The sequence below is a fragment of the Schistocerca nitens genome, chromosome 2 (genome assembly GCF_023898315.1).
Source record: "Schistocerca nitens isolate TAMUIC-IGC-003100 chromosome 2, iqSchNite1.1, whole genome shotgun sequence".
NCBI lineage: Eukaryota > Metazoa > Arthropoda > Insecta > Orthoptera > Acrididae > Schistocerca > Schistocerca nitens.
The window spans coordinates 324,674,333-324,689,004 of NC_064615.1; the positions used below are offsets into that span (position 1 = coordinate 324,674,333).

Consider the following 14,672-nt stretch of genomic DNA (forward strand, 5'->3'; position numbering starts at 1 on the left):
CATGCCTCACAATATGCCCTACCAACCGATCCCTTCTTCTAGTCAAGTTATGCCACAAATTACACTTCCCTCCAATTCTGTTCAATACCTCCTCATTAGTTAAGTGATCTACCCATCTAATCTTCAGCATTCTTCTGTAGCACCACATTTCGAAAGCTTCTATTCTCTTCTTGTCTAAACTATTTATCATCCACGTTTCCTTCCATACATGCCTACACTCCATACAAATACTTTCAGAAAAGCCTTCCTGACACTTAAATCTATACTTGATGTTAACAAATTTCTCTTCTTCAGAAATGCTTTCCTTGCCATTGCCGGTCTACATTTTATATCCTCTCTACTTCTACCATCATCAGTTATTTTTCTCCCCAAATAGCAAAACTCGTTTACTACTTTCAGCGTTTCATTTCCTAATCTAATTCCCGCAGCATCACCTGATTTAATTTGACTACATTCCATTATCCTCGTTTTGCTTTTGTTGATGTTCATCTTATATCTTCCTTTCAAGACACTGTCCATTCCATTCAGCTGCTCTTGCAGGTCCTTTGCTGTCTCTGCAGAATTACAATGTCATCGGCGAACCTCAAAGTTTTTATTTCTTCTCCATGGATTTTAATTCCAACACCAAATTTTTCTTTTGTTTCCTTTACTGCTTGCTCAATATAAAGATTGAATAACATCGGGGATAAGTTACAACCCTGTCTCACTCCCTTCCCAACCACTGCTTCACTTTCATGCCCCTTGACTCTTATAACTGCCATCTGGTTTCTGTACAATTTGTAAATAGCCTTTTGGTCCCTGTATTTTACCCCTGCCAACTTCAGAATTTGAAAGAAAATATTCCAGTCAACATTGTCAAAAGCTTTCTCTAAGTCTACAAATGCTAGAAACGTAGGCTTGCCTTTCCTTAATCTATTTTCTAAGATAAGTTGTAGGGTCAGTATTGCCTCGTGTGTTCCAATATTTCTACGGAATCCAAATTGATCTTCCCCTAGGTCGGCTTCTACCAGTTTTTCCATTTGTCTGTAAAGAATTCATGTTAGTATTTTGAAGCCGTGGCTTATTAAACTGATAGTTCGATAATTTTCACATCTGTCAACACCTGCTTTCTTTGGGATTGGAATTATTCTATTCTTCTTTAAGTCTGAGGGTATTTCACCTGTCTCATACATCTTGCTCACCAGATGGTAGGGTTTTGTCAGGACTGGCTCTCCCAAGGCTATCAGTAGTTCTAATGGAATGTTGTCTACTCCCGGGGCCTTGTTTCGACTTAGGTCTTTCAGTGCTCTGTCACACTCTTCATGCAGTATCATATCTCCCATTTCATCTCCATCTACATTCTCTTCCATTTCTATAATATTGTCCTCAAGAACATCACCCTTGTATAGACCCTCTAGATACTCCTTCCACCTTTCTGCTTTCCCCCTCTTTGCTTAGAACTGGTTTTCCATCTGAGCTCTTGATATTCATACAAGTGGTTCTCTTTTCTCCAAAGGTCTCTTTAATTTTCCTGTAGGCTGTATCTATCTTACCCCTAGTGAGATAAGCCTCTACATCCTTACATTTGTCCTCTAGCCATCCCTGCTAAGCCATTTTGCACTTCCTGTCGATCTGATTTTTGAGACGTTTGTATTCCTTTTGGCCTGCTTCATTTACTGCATTTTTATATTTTCTCCTTTCATCAATTAAATTCAATATCTCTTCTGTTACCCAAGGATTTCTACTAGCCCTCGTCTTTTTACCTACTTGATCCTCTGCTACCTTCACTATTTTGTCTCTCAAAGCTACCCATTCTTCTTCTACTGTGTTTCTTTCCCCCATTCTTGTCAATCATTCCCTAATGCTCTCCCTGAAGCTCTCTACAACCTTTGGTTCTTTCAGTTTATTCAGGTCCCATCTCCTTAAATTCCCACCTTTTTGCAGTTTCTTCAGTTTTAATCTAAAGTTCATAACCAATAGATTGTGGTCAGAGTCCACATCTGCCTCTGGAAATGTCTTACAATTTAAAACCTGGTTCCTAAATCTCTGTCTAACCATTATATAATCTATCTGAAACCTGTCAGTATCTCCAGGCTTCTTCCATGTATACAACCTTCTTTGATGATTCTTGGACCAAGTGTTAGCTATGATTAAGATGTGCTCTGTTCAAAATTCTATCAGACGGCTTCCTCTTTCATTTCTTAGCCCCAATCCATATTCACCTACTACGTTTCCTTCTCTCCCTTTTCCTACTACCGAATTCCAGTCACCCATAACTATTAAATTTTCATCTCCCTTCACTATCTGAATAATTTCTTTTATTTCATCATACATTTCTTCAATTTCTTCGTCATCTACAGAGCTAGTTGGCATATAAACTTGTACTACTGTAGTAGGCGTGGGCTTCGTGTCTATCTTGGCCACAATAATGCATTCACTATGCTGTTTGTAGTAGCTTAGTCGCACTCCTATTTTTTTATTGATTATTTAACCGACTCCTGCATTACCCCTATTTGATTTTGTATTTATAACCTTGTATTCGCCAGACCAAAAGTCTTGTTCCTCCCGCCAAAGAACTTCACTAATTCCCACTATATCTAACTTTAACCTATCCATTTCCCTTTTTAAATTTTCTAACCTAACTGCCCGATTAAGGGATCTGACATTCCACGCTCCGATCCATAGAACACCAGTTTTCTTTCTCCTGATAACAATGTCCTCCTGAGTAGTCCCCGCCCGGAGATCCGAATGAGGGACTATTTTACCTTCGGAATTTTTTACCCAAGAGGACGCCATCACCATTTAAGCATACACTAAAGCTGCATGCCCTCGGGAAAAATTACAGCTGTAGTTTCCCCTTGCTTTCAGCCGTTCGCAGTACCAGCACAGCAAGGTCATTTTGGTTAGTGTTACAAGGCCAGCTCAGTCAATCATGCAGACTGTTGCCCCTGCAACTACTGAAAAGGCTGCTGCCCCTCTTCAGGAACTACACGTTTGTTTGGTCTCTCAACAGATACTCCTCCGTTGTGGTTGCACCTACGGTACAGCTATCTGTATCGCTGAGGCACGCAAGCCTCCCCACCAACGGCAAGGTCCATGGTTCTACACTTATATTATTAATTTGGGACAATTGGAGATTGTCTCTCAGGAAGGCTTCAGATGAATTTTTATTTGCTTTTTTGAACAGGTATTACAATATTCAATCTCGCTACGACTACCCTGTGTTCACTAATCCCTGAATCGGTTTTGATGCTCGTTATTAACTCAGAATTATTTGTTGCTAAGAGGTCAAGTGTGTTTTCACATCCGTTTACTATTCACGTGGGCTCATGAACTAACTGCTCAAAATAATTTTCACTGACGTGTATTTTCGTCAACATATCGAGGGTAAAATAAAGTCACCACCAATTATTACCGTATGAGACGAGTAAGTGTTTGAAATCAAATTCAAGTTTTCTTTGAACCTTTCAGCAACTGTATGATCTGAATTGGGAGGTCGGTAAAAGGATCCAATTATTCTTTTATTACGGTTGCAAACAATGACCTCTGCCCATACTAACTCACAGGAAGTTCATTTTTTAATGAATTTGGTGCCTACAAAGTGCTTTGTCAACATGTCAATGCAGGTTTGTTTTCATCTGGATCAAGTGTCATCGGGAAATGGATAACAAACTGCTAACTGCCTTATGTGGAACAATTAATCTGTCATTCATCTCATTAACAATCTATATGCATGAAGTGCCTCTGTGAACTTCTTTCATAGTTGTGAGCAAAACTGTGTTTACGTTAATAATGAATTATGCTTAACTGGCTGTGCTTTATAAACTGTAATTTTGAGATGAGGAGTTTCAGGATGAGTGTTGTCACTGAAATTACCACTGATTGCGAGGTCTAGCCTGGTTCTCTTAATATATGAGTAGAAGTATTAGCAAACTGGTCATTGTCCAGTAGATCAATTTAAAGTTAATAAATATATGGCCAAGTTCAAGAATAAAAAGTGGTGTTGCACCCAGTATTGTGTAACTTATTTCAATACTCTAAAAGTTTCCAATATGGTGTTACGAAGGAGATGAGGTTCAAACCAGAATAGTAAGACTGCAAGGTGTTCTATATGATTGCGATCAGGTGTCTATGGTATTCTTTAAACCATTATGATACCATACAATGTTGACAGACTGGTTCATTGTCTTGCTGAAGTCAGAAGTCATTTGAGAGGTACTGTAGGCTGTCAAATGGATGTGCAAGATCTCTCAATCAATTCTCGTATCACTTGCTGGTAGGACATGATTACAGGTATGTAAAGGGTCCCCCACACAATGATATCTCCAATCACTTACCTGAACGATGGCTTTCTGGCAAGCAGCGTGAATCATTTTATGTTTTCCATATACTCCTATACTGCAATCAGCATTTACCAATACATACCCAAACTCATTAAACCATAAGACCTTTTCCCAACCTTGTCATGGTCGTGCGCACACTCTAATTTGTATTTTGTTCTGAAAGTGTAGTGAGTACAGATATACAGGCAGTGGCTTCTTTATTCATTGGCCAGGCAGCTGTTCTCACTGGTATAGCTGTATACATTTGTGGCTCAGCAGAGAACTCGTATGTGATTTGCTGTATAGCTGTCAATCTACCTGCTATTACAACCCACAACAGTCAACATTGACCCTGTCTGCAATACATTTTTGCCAAAATCAACTGGCTATGGCAGTATCTGTAAAGCTCATTGTCTGTATAACTTTGGAGGCAAAGGGTACCACATGTGGACATCCCTGATTTGGCCCCATGTTCAAACATTTCTAGCCTACAAGTTGTCGGTCAGCACCAGGTTAGTTTTGGTCCTGTTGAGCAAGTTCAAGTATTTGCCATTTATCACATGTGCAGGCACTACCTAACTACTTAGGGTAGCCATACAAAGCATTTTCACTAACTGATGGGATTGTAATAGATAAATGTGTTTAAAGAGCTGTTTCACAGCAGCATGTAGGTTGGCATACATACAATATCAAGTCAATGTTGAATTCAGACATCACTGGTGCATAGAGCTCTACAGTTCTTAGAATGTGCCATTAGTCCAATCTTGATAAAGTGAAGAACACGATCAGTTCTGCAGGTTAATAATTTCAAAAATTGTTGTGCCACTGGCTCACCAGCTGATGAGCTTCACCCTTCGTAATTCTAGTAAGCCAGTTCCTTTACGCATCATACCGCTGAATGAAATGTGAACAGAGAGCCTGTCAGTCTGTTCACAGACCCACATCATCACTGCATATCACATGCCACATTTCAGTGATTGTTCTGCAATAATAGAATAATTGGTCTTTCTGCCTCTTTATGTGGTGTACATTGTATCTGTTTATGTTGAGTCCAAATCATCAAGTCCTATACTAAGTGTCAGTCCCCTGCAGATCTTCCTCCTTTTCACTACAATTTATTAGCACTGCAACTCCCTTGTGTACATACAACAGGTCTCCGACAATAAAGGCCACTCTGCTGAAGCCATCTGTACACTGTTTGCCTCAATACAACACTTCCAGTGGGTGCTGTGAGGTCAGTTGCCAGCTGCAGTGCAGTATTAAGGTGGTGCATCATGTCCTTACAGCCAAATAACGGTCCTCTCTTTATGATGTCGCACGTTCTCAGCTCTGCCCAGGTCTTCGGGATACAGTTTTGGTCTTTATAAACTGTCACAACATCTAAGAAACAACAGAACGATTCACATTAAGCCATCGGGCCACATCAGTTTGCAACTGTCCTGCATCCATTCCTCCTACGGCCCTCTGCTGCAGTGACTGATAGACATCATCTCTGTGCCATACTGCACTATCTGTGGCAGCACACACAGTGACTGTGGTTGTGGGACTACCTGGCAAACACTACACTGTTTGATAGGTGCCCTGATGTCACTGTTGGCATGGTTGTCTATTGATCGGAATGCCATCTAATGTGCAGAACATGGTCCTATGGACTTCTGTTGACAATTTGTATGATTACATTGTGAATTAAACACAGGATGGGGAAATAGCAATTTGTTGCTTTAATTTTGGACCCTAGTATAGTTAGACATGTAGCAACTTTATCTGTATCACTTTACATTATTTTTTAAGAAACTGTTTTGCTTCTCCTGTAAAATTTAGCAAAATGGAGTTACGAGGTTTTCATTTACTGGCATTGATTTGTTAATTGCACTCCATGTTTACATTCCATGTTACAAAATTTGCTCAATTTGATGACCATCTGCATCCACAACAGCCTGGAACCACACTAGAGATTGCTCTACTGCTGCCCAAAACATCTTAGGTGGCATGTGGACCATGGAATGTTCAGTTGTCATGAAACAATTCATGCACTGCTCGAAGACTGAACATTGCATCCCACATTCACAGCCATGCCGACAGTAACTCCAACAATGTGTGAACCAATTTATTAACAGCCTCTCCCGGTTCTAGTAGTGAAAGTTTAACTACAACCACACTATACAGCTTATAATACAAAATTTCATTTGTTTTTACGGTAAATTTATTCAAGGATGCCCAAAAATTTTGAACTGAAAATTTAGTACTCCATGTAACAGACCATCTCAAGTCTTATTAGTGCCAAATAAGGCAAGTGTAAATCTAAATAAATACATTTCATCCTGAAAATTAAGACCCCACACACTATGAACTTGTCTATAAGAAATCTAATAAAACTGGAATTGAAGATTCAGATGAAGTGCTAATATGAGCAAGAACTGCTCAGCCAGGAAAAAGAGCCTGTCTAGAAATTGCTGCAGGAAACCATATGAAACACTGATGAGCTACAAACAATATAACCATAAAAATTTCATAACGAAATATAATACAGCCATGGTTTGATAGCTTGATGGCTTCACAGTGTCCTTGCCAGTGGAGTGTATTTGATAGACACAAAATAGCACTGCTTACCTAGCATAAACTGGAAACAATGGTGAAATAATTGGCAATGGGAACTTTAAAAGTATAAAAATGTCCCTTATTGGGTTGAAAATTGTGATAACTGTTGATATTATAGAATATCTTGGGATTAGCATTGCCCATTTTTCATGAATCTCAGCAAAATTCTAAGTTCGCACTGACTATGCTCTACAATTCAGGTAAGGACCGATGTTCTCTGAAAGGGTTGTACAAGTGGGAGCTCTGGGAAGGGCGCTACCTGCTACACATGTGTGTGGGCCTTTGCGTGATGTTAGAAGAACTAAAAGTTGTAATTTCTTGTGCAATGGAAAATGTGATCGTAGTTAAGAAAAATGACTCATTACATATTTGGTACATAGTTTTACATTATCTCATAGCCACTAACAGCATTAACAGTTTTTAATTGACACTAAATAGGTATACTGTTGTTGGTGGGAAGGTAAGCAACTGAGCTTGTTGCATATCATAACCTTGACCAGCAAAATCGTAGAAATCTAAGCAAGGGAATGCCATTGCAAATGTGGGATTCTGCTGCACAACTTAGCTGCCTACAATTTCCAACAGGTGAAGAATTTAATACAACTGGGTAGAACTACAACTGAATCTTGCATTCAGTTATGTGGAACTCTGTACAGGACGAAAAGCTGAATCATCATTTAGAACTTTCTTTTGTATTTACAAAAACTTCAAATCTAATACAGAATGAGTCGACTCCTATTTCAAACACTCTCATAAATAAAATAAGAATGGAGATCAGTCAGTCAAATTTTGGTCTCAGTTGTTATGTTTGAAACAACTGCTCAGTATATTTTCTTGTAAGTCTCCTCAGTACTTCACTATGTCACAGCTGTTGGTCAAGTCTATCAAAGTTCTTAAAATTCTTGAACATTCTCATAGTATGGAGCTGGGGCTATGGTTGGTCATTTGAATGGATTACAATCAAGAGGGATAAAAAGATTTTCTACTGCACTGATTATTCATAGACTCAATTCAGTGCTATCGCAAGCCATGTCAAAGGTCAAAGAAATCAATTTCTTTTCTCACGTTCAATTGTCCTGCTACTTTTCTTTTCAATTCAACCAAAAGAATGTGAGTTCTAGATGAGGAAGTACAGAAACGGTCACCTGAAGTGTCTGTTACACAGAGGAGATCTGCATCCCTTTTGGTAAACATCTTATATTGAAGTCAACTGGCTTCACTTTTCAAGAAGATAATAGACTGAAATGAGAAGTGGTATGAGGAAGCCTACACTACTGCTTCTGGGTTTGAAATCAAGGTGCAAAATGTCAGTTTCAGTTTAATTCTACATACGTTTGCAGATATCTTCCCTCTCATTATGGCTTGATATGTTGTAAGCCAGAGCTTACAACACTGGTTAATGTATAACAAAGACTAATTAATTCCACAATATGTTGAAAACCAAATGTTGCTGATTTGAAAGACCATGAGAAAGAGTTATTCACGGCCAGCGGATGAACTGGTAACTCTTTATCCTAAGCCTTATATTGCAGTCAATTTGGCAACAAATGTTAGGGCCATTTATTGTAAATTATGGGCACATTGGTGGGACAGTTGTGAGATATATTCAGTAATGTGGACTCTATGTTATTCATGGAACTTTTAAATGTACTTAATTCTTAACAATGTAAACAGTGTTAAGCCGAAAAGACTGACATGGATCAGTTTTTTGTTATTTCCTGTTTCAGATCACAGGTAGTGTTCATGTATGTTTCCAGAATAATGCATCATAAAAGTGTTGGTGATCTGGTGAAATTTACTGCCAAGTGGACTCCAGACTGCACACTGCGAAATTTGGAACCAATTTAAACTCTTCTTGTATCCAGTGCCTTAGTTGACAGAAGCTTGTCAGCCATAAAAAGGATAGAAAAAATTGGTAAAGGTTATTTTTCATAGTCTACATACAATACTAACAAACCCAGTACTGCTTCACAATTGCTGAATATGTATGAGAATTGGATGTATGTCCTAATCTCCATCTCCTCTCCTCCCTTTGTGCATGAATGCTCTTTATGCATTTGACAGTTCACGCAGTTTGGTGTTCAAAAATGGTTCAAATGGCTCTGAGCACTATGGGACTTAACATCTGAGGTCATCAGTCCCCTAGAACTTAGAACCACTTAAACCTAACTAAGCTAAGGACATCACACACATCCATGCCCAATGCAGGATTCGAACCTGCGACCGTAGCGAGTATGGTGTTTGATGGAGGTTATTGTCGAACGGGTAAGTGCGACATTTGGTGTGGGTAACATGTCTGAAAGACGTCATTTGAGTGCTTGTGATTGCGGAGCGAGCAGATGGATGAGATGGATGGCTTGAAGCCGGTCAAAGTATCACTACTGTGGTCACAGTAATGGGTGTGTATAAAAGTGTCATCTCCTGATTAAAATACTATGTGAAAGCATGCCGGTGGTCGGAGATGGACCACCACACCACAAGAAGATCCATACGTAGGCCCAGTGGCAAAAAGGAATGGATATCTCACTCCTAGGCAGATCACTGTAGACTCTGCAACAGCTATGGGTACACACGTCTGTGACACAGCCATTTTGTGGTGGTAAAATCAAGCTGATTTGTATGTTACATGCATCCCACTTTAACCACACCATCACCGAGAAAGAGTTTGTTGGTGTATGGAGCATGTTGGTAGGGGCCAGCAACACTGGTCAGAGTGACGACGAATCCCACTTTACAGTGGCAAATGATTCTGGCCAGCAGTTCATGTGGATAGAGAGGGGAACACATTAAACATCATAGAATGTTCATGAACATCATCGGTATGATGTAGGCGTTATGGTGTGGGAAGACGTTATGCAGAATGACCAAACACCGCTGCAAATTTTTTGTGAGGGGGTATCGTCAATATCCACGGTGGTATTGCAGGGAGGTTATTTTGGATTTATCCTTCTGTTTACAGGTGTGGTAGGTCCTGACTTCCTGTTTATGGATGACAATATCTGACCTCACAGGGCTATTGAAGTGTTGGGCACATTGGAATGTGAAGAAACTGAACCTATGTAATGGCCTGTATACTCCCCGGACCTGACCCTACAGCTCACACCTGAGGTGCTCTTGGCAAATGTGTCTTTCAACAAACATCCCCTCCCCGAACCATTCAAGAACTGGAAACCGCCTTGAAAGAGCCATGGGACAATGTTCCCTGAGGTCTCCACAACAGTTTGGTAGTCAGCATGCAAAATGTTGCTTAGTGCTTGAGAGTCCAATATTGATCTTAATGTTGGGTGTCTGACCTGTGTCAGAGACGAACGTTATTTACAAGGGTCACTCCAAGAGAAATGCACACTATTTTTTTTAAATCCATCTTTTATTCTACATGTCTGAACGTTTTACAGTGTGTAGATACATCCTTTAGAAACAATATTTTCATTTCTCCACATAAGTTCCATCCCTCTCAACTGCCTTACGCCGTCTTGAAACCAGTGCCTGTATACCCATGCACGGTAAAATTCTGGACCAACCTGTTGGAGCCACTGTTTGGCAGCGTGCACAAGGGAGTCATCATCTTCAAACCTTGTTCCATGAAGAGAGTCTTTCAGTTTCCCAAAGAGATGATAGTCACATGGAGCCAGGTCAGGACTGTAAGGCGGGCGTTTCAGTGTTGTCCATCCGAGTTTTGTGATCGCTTCCATGGTTTTTGACTGACATGTGGCCGTGCATTGTCGTGCAACAGCAAAACATCCTGCTTTTGACGATGTGTTGAAACACGACTCATTCGAGCCTGAAGTTTCTTCAGTATCATCATATATGCATCAGAATTTATGGTGGTTCCACTTGGCATGATGTCCACAAGCAAGAGTCCTTCGGAATCGGAAAACACTGTAGCCATAACTTTTCCAGCAGAAGGTGTGGTTTTGTATTTTTTTTCTTGTGTGGATTTGCATGATGCCACTCCACTGATTGCCTCTTCGTCTCTGGTGAAAACTGATGGAGCCATGTTTCATCACCTGTCACAATTCTTCCAAGAAATTCATCTCCACCATTCTCGTACTGTTCCAAAAGTTCGCTGCACACAGTTTTTCTTGTTTCTTTGTGAGTCACTGTCAACATTCTGGGAAGCCACCTGGCACAAACCTTTTTTAACGCCAACACTTTCAGTATTCTGCAAACACTTCCTTCCCCTATCCCAACATAGCGTGACAATTCGTTCACTGGAGGCGTCTGTCAGCAGCCACCAATTCGTTAACTCTCTGCACATTGTCTGGAGTGTGTGCAGTACAAGGCCTGCCACTGCAAGGACAATCCTCAACATTGCTGTGCCCGCTTCCATCACGTAACCTGCTTGCCCACCGACCAGCAGCATCTCCATACACCTTTTTCAGCCTCTTGTGAATGTTTCCCACTGTCTCGTTTTCATAGCACACGAATTCTATGACAGCACGTTGTTTCTGACGAACCTCAAGTGTAGCAGCCATCTTGAAGACATGCTGTGACGGCGCCACTCACGGGAACAGCTTGAACTAAGTTTGAAAACAAGTGGGAAGGATGTTCTACACACTGTAAGACTTTCACACATGCAGAATGAAAACTGTATTTTTACAAAAATAGTGTGCATTTCTTTTGGAGTGACCCTCGTATTTCTGTTATCCTACTTTCCTGCGTGGAAATCTGTACCATTTTTCGTTATAAATATACAACTGCACCTCCATTACACACCAGTATGTACTGTGTTTCTTGTCGTCATTCACTGCTTGTCATTGTTTCTGTCCAACAATGTCTCTGTTCCTTAGCAGTTGTCACGCAGTGTATGTAGTTGACAAATTCAAGAATGGCTTACAAACTGAGTTTTATCATCAACTGAAAAGAATCTTCTGCGGCATATGAGGTCTGTTTCACGAGCAGTTAACCTACGTCATTCTCTTGCACCTGGTTACCTTCACAAATATTCCACTAGACAGAATTGGTCCTTGGAGTTGCAAATATTCGTCACACTTTGTTATCAGCTGTATCTGAAGTGTCTCACAGAGAAAGATTCTAATGTGTAAACAGCTCTCTCTCACCTTTTAATTTTCCGCTCCTTGGGGAAGTGTTTGAGGTGTGTGCAGCCTGTAGGATTTTACTCCACTGTGTGCGTTTTGAGTGTGTGATTGTCTTTGACTGATTTATCTGTCTGTGTGTTGTGTTGGTGTTCTGGTGGTGTCTTGTACTTGCCTGAGGTTGGCGAGATGTTTCGTGTTTTAAGGATTAAGGATTGGGGTTAGGATTTGGGGATTTTTGGGATTTTCTCTACGACTTAGTCGTCGAAGATCGTCATGGGGCGTTTGTGCTTGTCACGGGAGATACCATACCGACCTAGGGATTGGATAAGGTTATTTCCAGATATGAAAGAGTTCTCATAGAAAGCCCTTGCCAGATCCTGGAATCTTTCTTTGAGGAGAGGGATTTCGGCAGCGGCGTGCAGATCGTCCGTCGGAAATCCCATGGGTAGGTGCAGTGCCCTCCTGCGGGCGTGGTTCTGCAGCCACTGGTGTTTGTCCAGGTGCTGCTTTGCCGCGTATCCCCAGACAGGGCACGCATACTTCATTACTGGCCGTATGATGGCCTGATAGACGTTTAGTGCTACAGAGCAGGGAAGGGAGCTGGTCGTGTTGAGGATTGGGTATAGGATGGACATTCTGGCGCAGACTTTCCTGTGGATCTCGTCTACATGGGGTTTCCATGTTAGTCTAGAGTCCAAGGTTACGCCGAGATACTTGGCGGATCTGCGCCAGGGGAGTCGGGATCCATGTAGGTGCTGGTGAAGGGGGGGCGGGGTGTTGAGGGGGTCCGCATCTCCCGAGTCTCCGGGTGATCAACATAGCCTGTGTCTTTTCAGGATTGATGGTAATGCGCCAGCAACAGACCCAGGTTTCTGTGTTATCTAAAACCCTTTGTAGCCTATGAATGACCAGCTTCTTATTCGCATTACGAGTGTAAAAGGCGGTGCCGTCAGTGTACTGTGCTGTGTGCACCAGGGGGGCCGTTGCAGTGTACGCAGTGTACAGACTGTACAAAACTGGCCCCAGGACTGATCCCCGTGGCACCCCAGCACGAATACGCCTTTTGATGGAGGTGGCTGTTCCTACCTTGACAGAGAAGATTCTATTCGTCATATAGCTTTGGATTAACCTGACTATGCTCACGGGGAACCCTTGTGTGTATAACTTGTACAGTAGCCCTTTATGCCATACTGAGTCGAAGACTTTGGCTACATCAAGTAGCACTATCCCGTAGTAGCCTCTGTGGTTGAAGCCTTCTGTGGCTGCTTCCACTAGTCTCATGATCTGTTATGGGGTGGAGTGCTTCTGTCGGAATCCGAATTGGAAATCCGGCAAAAGTCGCTCATTGGTGAAGTGGTCTCGTATGGGAATAAGCAGGAGGCGCTCATTGATCTTGCTTGGAGTTGGCAAAGGGCTAATCGGCCTGTAGTGCTGCGGGAATAAAGGGTCTTTCCCTGGTTTGTGTATTGCTGTAAACAGCTAAACTATGCGACTGCTATTGCTTTGCTAGACACTGGAGTGAGGAGCTGCGACTCACCTTGTCCGCTGCTGTCGGTGGAGGGCGTGGGCGGCAGCTCGAGGCGCCGCCGCACGCGCAGCGCGCGCTCCGCGAACGCCCTCACCAGCTCACGCAGCCGCCGCTGGATGACCATCTGCCCATCACGCTGGAGGCTGCAACACCGCAGTACAAGCGTTCACACCGATGAGCCAAAATATCACGGCCACTGCCCACCGCGACATTTAATGCCGCCTGGTGGCGTTGCGCGCACTTACGCGCTAAAATTGCCGGGTGGTTATAAAGTGCAGATACTCACGCAGGTCCACTGCGGGCTGTAATTATCGTATGGGAGCAGAATTTGGTAGGTATGCTAATGTGTTGATGCGAAACCGATTTACGCTGGAAAAAACGGGGTGTGGGCAGGAAAGGTCAAACATGTGAGAAAGGTATGTAAAAAATTCTCGGTTTTCTTGCCGCGTCAGTTCTGGATAAAATCTCAAGCTACCGAAGATCGACAAGGATAATGTTCCCATGAGACCTATTGTCAGTACAACTGGTTCTCCTACTTAAGAGCTGGCCAAATACCTAACAAAGTTGATGACTCCTATAGTCGGCCGGTGTGAACATCACATCAAAAACTCCCAGATGTTCACTGAGAAAATCAAACAGATTAGAGTTGGTCCAAATGACATTTTAGTCAGCCTGGATGTGGTATCGCTGTTCACAAAAGTTCCTGTGGAGGACACTTTGAAAATGCTGGCGGGTCTTTTTCCTCCTGAAACTATAAAGTTGTTCCGGCACGTGATGACGACCACCTACTTCTTGTATGGTAACAAATTTTATGAAATGACGGACGGTATGGCGATGGGCTCTCCGTTATCTCCATCACTGGCTAACTTTTTTATGGAGAATTTTGAGGAAAGTGCATTAAATTCGGCTCCCCTCCGTTCATCCTTATTTTATCGTTACGTTGACGATACATTTATGATCTGCCCACACGGCGCAGAAGCTCTCTAACAATTCATGGAACACATGGACAGCACACATTCGAACATCCAGTTCACTGTCGAGGTGGAGAAGGAACGTTTTAGTACGACGACAGGCGGGGGCGTCTTGGCCACTCTGTATACCGTAAGCCGACGCATACCGATTTAAACCTGAATGCACCGTGTTTCCATCATCCTGCTCAGAAGAGAGCCATTTTGAACACGTTGGTATATAGAGCAAAAACTGTTT

At 42.0% G+C, this 14,672-nt stretch overlaps 1 protein-coding gene across 1 annotated transcript in view; it reads right to left on the bottom strand.

The window, feature by feature from the left end:
- LOC126234389 (cyclic nucleotide-gated cation channel beta-1) overlaps positions 1-14,672 on the bottom strand; it is a 181,330-nt gene that overhangs the window by 43,490 nt on the left and 123,168 nt on the right. The window contains exon 4 of the mRNA XM_049943076.1: positions 13,476-13,609. Within this exon, the coding sequence (XP_049799033.1) occupies positions 13,476-13,609 (134 nt within the window). The remainder of the gene's footprint in view (positions 1-13,475; positions 13,610-14,672) is intronic.